Here is a 6,000-nt window from a genome sequence, read left to right as displayed (position 1 = left end):
CCCTAATCTTCACCCAATAGTGCTTTGCCATATTTTTCTATCATCCAATAAAATTTTGACACACCTAGGTTACAAGGCTGTCTTGGAAGCCCTAAATCTTTGCTTATTTGAAACCCTAATCTTTACCCAATTAGCCTTTGACATCTATCTCCATCCTCTAGGTTTGCATTCATTCAAATAATTTTTTGCCAGATGTCTCATGTGGACCTCTCCTATAATTGCTGGTTTATGCAAACAACAGGTATTGCTGGTTTATGCAAACAACTGGCACAAGTGGTTTATGGAAACAACTATGGTTTTATGATTGATTTCTCAATTTTTCTCATTTGTGAAGTTTTTTTTCTCTCTCTTCCCCCTCTCTCTCTCGTTCGCTCTGCTCTTTCTCACCTTCCTCTCACACTTTCATCTCTCTTTCTCTCTGCACTCTCCATCTCATCCTTCACCATAACATCCACACAACAACCTCCACCACCATCTACAAATCAACCACTCGTGAGAGTGAGGGAGTGGCCGAGTGAGAAAATATTTGCCGGCGGGAGAGAAGTTCCGGCGAGGAGGAGGAGTTCCGGCCGAGAGAGTTCTTGTGGCGGTTTGTGGTCTCTTTCTCTCTTATCATTCTTCGATTTTACTTCCTCTATTTCAATTACTTTTTTTTTTAACTTTGTTTGTTGATTTTTGCAGTAGGGTTGGGCATTAAGGTTGCAATCAAGTCGGAATTTATGATGGCACCGCCGGTAAGAATATAGGTTTCAATTGCATAAATTAAATACTCATAATTGACTTTGTGATTGTGAATTGTGAATATTCTGGATTTTTAATTTGGTATAAGTATTTGGCTTTGATAGATTGTTGTTTCACCTTTCACCTCTCAAAACTAGGGTTATCAAATATAGAATTGAATAAAGCATAGGCATTCTTTCTGTTTGTGGAAAAACCTTAGGTTTTTAGTTGCCAATTTTCTTTGCTTGAGTTACGGTTATGAGGGTTGCTCTTTTGTATTCTTTTTGTTCTCAGATATTTCATAAATCTGGGAATAGTGTTACGAGGTGGTTTTTTAAAGATGTAGTGATTGATATATACCTAAGGTAGCAGGACTACAACTTCTTGCTCCTTCTTTCTCTGGTTCGATCTTAATTTCTATGCTCTATTTATTTGTTTTTTTTTTTCGTTGCTTTTTTTTTTCTTGGTGAGGATGGTTGAAGATTGGAGGTGGTGGTGATGTGTGGTGGTTATGGTGGATGGTGATGCACTGATGCTACTTATTAAATAAAATTGGTGATCTTGTGTTGTGAGCTTTGCTATCTTCTTTAAAGTTAGTTTTATATAGACTCATATTATCCTTAATACATGCTGTCATGAAGCATTGTGCTATAAGTGAAAGCTTTGAACATTGTCTGATAAATGAAAGTTTTGAATTGGATTTTTTCAAGTGAAGGAGTATTTTGCAAGTAACTAAAATTTGGTATTTCAAGAGGCCATTGAATTTGGTCTTTCAAGAGGGCATTGAGTATGTGGCTGAACATGGTTATCAGTTAGTTGCACCTTTTTTTACTGTGGAATGAATGTAATTATTATCAGTTAAATCACAGCTAATTACTAGGATTTATAGTCTTGCAACACTAAGATTACTTTAACCAGATGATGTCTGCTGATTTCATGCTGAAATACTTATGTTACTGCTTATTTTCATCATTTTGTGAGAACCACAGTGCCATTATTATGCTCAGTTTTGCTGCTAAAAATGTTTAAGGGACTTGGTTTAGGCTCATGGCTATTTGATGTTGCCTTGCATAGTACAGAACTTAAATTCTAATAACACTTGTGTTGGTTTTGAACAAGAGCAATTGAATGTAGTCTAGCTGCAAGTTTAAAAAATAACAAGAGTCCATATACTTTGAAATTCGAAATTGAGGGGGTGAGAGCGGTGAGATGGAAATTATGAATGTTTGAAACTGGACAAGATATTTGGTAGAAAGCCATGAGAGACGTGAGGGAAACATATATGTAAATGAAATTGGAAAGTTCGCATAATTTTATAATGTCTAAATAGTTTCTATAAATTATATTGGCCTAAGGATGCTGGGCTTGAGTTACTCAGTTTGTGTTGTTACTATTTAGCTGCTACTTTTTCTTTGGCAATTCCCATCTCCTGCATTTTTATGGAAGACAGTACCTCAATCAAGCTTTCTGTGTCGGAGAGTCGTCCAAGCCCAGGAAATTTAACTCTAATTGCTGATTGAGCTTCCACTGTTAACTCGATGCTATGTTGTATTAATAGTATGGTTTATGTTGCAGAACTCTACCTAGTGTGGCCATAGTTCTATGTTGGTTTATATTTTGTGTAATGATATTGATTTCCTTATTATGCAGGGATTGAAACTTGCTGATGGTTTACATTATTTTGTTGAATTTGAAGGAAATTTATGCAATACTTGGGGAGGAATTATCAGTAGAAGATGAAGAGGAAGTTTTGGCAGAGTTTGAGAACTTGGAAACCCAGGTACATGGATTTTCAATTTTTATGATTTTGTATTGTTGTTTCCGGATGAAATGGAGGTTATTTATGGCGAGCCGATTCTCTTCAATGTTGAAAATCTAAGGTCGAAGCCAAAGGAGATTCTAGGTACTTCAAAGTTCTGGGTATTTGCAATGATGTATTTTTGGTTGATATGTTCTTTGATAAGTTTTTTACTGATTTTGATAGCAGTGTAAGTTTCTTTATGAATTTACTTTTAATTTTTAAGAAGCTATATATGTTATACCAGATGTTTGGTTTTGAGTTTTTATTTATCATTCTTTATGGATTTTTTTTGTGCAGCTTTCATCCTCAAGTATCATTGTTCTACCAGATTTTAGTGAAGATCCAAGCTTGAATGACTCTGCATATAGCTGTGATGGGCAGAAGCTGGCCAATGATACAATTGATTACCCTGTAAAGGAAGGTTTACAAGTTGAACTAAAATCCCTTAAAAGAAAGATTGAAGCTGTTTCTGCTGATGTTCCTTGCTTGAAGAATGAGGAATTTAATAAACTTGCAAAGTTTTAGTTTATATGTCTACTGCTTTTAGTGGATTATGAAATAGTATGAAGGGTATTTGTGTCTGTTGATTTTATTTTAGCATCTAAAGACAAACCTTTTGTCTTCAAATCTTTTTTAGCTTAGGTTATGTAGACTTTGCTGCTGAAATTAAAGTATGAAAAACATAGAAGAAATGTGTTTATCTTGGTTTAGCTTATGAGTTAAGGAAATAAATTGCAAGTTTAGTATGTGTTAAGAACTACTTCTTTTGTGTTGTAATAGACTGAGCTTTTTTGCCAATTAAAGTTGGAGGTTAGCATGGTTGGCCAAAATGTGGAATGCATTTATTTTCATTTTTCTTTGGATATCTCATGTTTTCCTTTGTTTTCTCTTTGCCTTGCAGAATTATTGTAAAAGAGAGGTGTAAAATGATTAGAAAAGCTATTACAAGAGAAAGAATTGAAGATGATAAAAGAGATATATATAACAAATATGAAGGAATATATCACATATTGTCTACCACTACTAATTATTCTACCAGTGTAATATTATTACTATACTTTCTTGGATTTGAGCACTTATACTATGTTTTTGTTTTTGATTTGCAGCCTGGTTATGAACGTCTATGCTGCTTAAGGTGCATGCAGCCACGCGATCACAATTTTGCCACCACCTGTGTTTGCAGAGTACCAAAACAACTTAGGGAGGAGAAGGTTATAGAATGCGTTCACTGTGGTTGCAAGGGCTGTGCAAGTGGAGACTGATTGAACATCAATTCAAGTATCAGGAGGAGGGTTTGTTTTTGGTTTTCTGTTCTTGAAACCCTCGTGGAGTTGCAAGGGCTGTGCAAGTGGAGACATATTGTCATTGATATTGTTTTGCAGGAGATAGCAACCAAAAGTACAAATTTTGAGGTAACGATAAATACATTAGAAAATGGTTCCTCTTTAGAGGGGAATATAAAAGACCAACTTAAGGGGAAAAAAGAAGATAAAGGATTAATCCCATGTCCCTTGCTGCACATTAAATATTGTAGTCCCTGACTCTAAATTCATGCCTTAAATTTACTAAATGATCACATGGTCTATCTTAAGAATTAACATTCTAATTCTCCAAATTTCGATATCCAAAGCCTATGAGTGAACACCTCCAAATCCCTGTTTTTAAATTGTGTTTTTATTTTATCAACATGATGCATCTAACACTTGATAGTGAAAAATGCATTTCGCATAGAAAACCAAAGGTCCCAATAAATCAATGGGGAGCTTTACATCTCTAGAGTGTGTTTTTAAATTATGCCTATTCTTTGTATGAGTGTAGCCATGAGTGTAGTTTCAATAGAGGTTTTAAAAGAATACTCTTGATTCCTTTTGTAAAAAGTGTTTTCAATGATATGAAATGTTTTCATTTACTTTGACATTTTCACTTAGCTTCAATATGTTGATTTCTATTTACATCAAATTTTTGTTTGCTTTCCTAAATGGCCATTATTGATTTGGCAAAGATGAAATAATTTGTTTCTAATCATTTATGTATTAACCCAACCAACCAATTATACATGTTTACTTTTTATTTACATAAAAAATAATTGGTCTTAAACACTATTTCTATGGAAATTGAGTTTATTGTTCAGTTTAGCATTGTATGGATGATTATGTTTATGTACTATAAGATATTGCTTAAAGGTGTTAAACACATTTTCTATATTTTGTCATAGCTTCAATATGATAATTCTATAAGTTTCTATTTACATCAAATTTTTGTTTACTTTCTTAACCTTCATGTCTACTCAACATCAATGCCCTTCAATTGTTTCAGATTAAGAAGTTGACACGATGAAAAGGCAAATGATGATAAATATGTAGTAGCAAATATAGCAAATGGAATGAAGTGAAGATTAAAGAGAAGAGATAGTTATTAAATTGGAAAAAGTGGTAGAATAAATGAGATGAATAAAACAGGTGGAATCAAAGTTGCACCCCTTTGCTAGGTACATACCACTAAACAAATGGTTGCTATTTTATCTCTTATTTTTCATTTGTTTGTTTTACTACTGAATTTTCAAATAATGAATATGCAAGGAATCAAGCACTCTATGCTCATTCAACATCCAGCAGCCGGAAGATATTCTATCAAAGTCAGCATCATTATATGCTCTAGAATTCCCATTATTTAACTTTGGAACTATCTTGCTTTTCTTTGTTTTTAATCTTGTGTTGTAATATCTGTACCAAACTTGAATTTTATGCTTTTTGGAATGCTTCATCTTAATGATCATATTTTGCGCCTTATAGCGGGGTTGTTTATTTGGATGAATATAGTAGGATGACTTATTCTCCAACACAGATGTAGGAACTCTCTTTATAAGGAAAACAGGCATGATCACAGTATTTCATAGGTTAGTTGGCTTGTGATAGCAAGGTGAGACCACTTTCAACTAAGTGCCTATGTTTTCTTTCCACTAGGCACGACACCTTATACGATGAATGATCTTGCAATTAAATTGCAGTTCAACCCTAGATGTGAAATGAACAAATTTGCTTAATTTTGGCTCATAGCATCCATGATTGTTATATATATGGCTTTACTCCAAACCGGTGCAACCCACGGGCCGAATAATAATGTGGTTGTTTAATTTACCATGGTCAACAACATCCATGATTGATAACATCCATGATTGATATATAAATGGTGTTCTGTTGAACCCGTGCAACGCACGGGTGGCCGACTAGTTTTGTTTATTTATTAAGTAGCTTAGTTGCCTAGAAATTCATTCCGTGAGGTGAGAAATTTAGGGTTCTAACTTTAGTCTGCATATATTAAGTGATATCCCAACTAAGCTTGTTACAAACATCTAGCATAACACTGACATTTCAATAGTACAAAACACAAAACACAAATTATTATATCACATCGATTGTAGCTTACGCGAGATTATAGAAGTTGGGTTTAGATTTTCTCAAACTCACGGTGATACTAAA

General features: G+C 34.0%; 1 protein-coding gene across 7 annotated transcripts; it reads left to right on the top strand.

The window, feature by feature from the left end:
• On the top strand, positions 1–5,310 carry LOC123920770. Of its 7 annotated transcripts, XM_045973083.1 has the most exons (8): positions 1–589; positions 682–734; positions 2,417–2,500; positions 2,601–2,708; positions 2,819–2,942; positions 3,628–3,933; positions 4,838–5,009; positions 5,101–5,310. In XM_045973083.1, the coding sequence occupies exons 1-6, from the start codon at positions 193–195 to the stop codon at positions 3,636–3,638; spliced, it is 777 nt and encodes a 258-aa protein (XP_045829039.1). In that variant the 5' UTR covers positions 1–192; the 3' UTR covers positions 3,639–3,933; positions 4,838–5,009; positions 5,101–5,310. The 7 variants fall into 7 exon arrangements, 5 of the variants coding, with proteins under 5 accessions (XP_045829039.1, XP_045829038.1, XP_045829041.1 ...); XM_045973082.1 differs by having other exon boundaries at positions 3–589; positions 2,819–3,933; XM_045973085.1 differs by lacking the exon at positions 2,601–2,708 and having other exon boundaries at positions 4–589.
• Positions 5,311–6,000: the final 690 nt, after the last annotated feature.

Source organism: Trifolium pratense, linkage group LG4 (assembly GCF_020283565.1).
Source record: "Trifolium pratense cultivar HEN17-A07 linkage group LG4, ARS_RC_1.1, whole genome shotgun sequence".
NCBI classification, from domain to species: domain Eukaryota; kingdom Viridiplantae; phylum Streptophyta; class Magnoliopsida; order Fabales; family Fabaceae; genus Trifolium; species Trifolium pratense.
The sequence above is the reverse complement of the archived record's forward strand: the minus strand, read 5'-3'. Positions and strand labels throughout refer to the sequence as shown.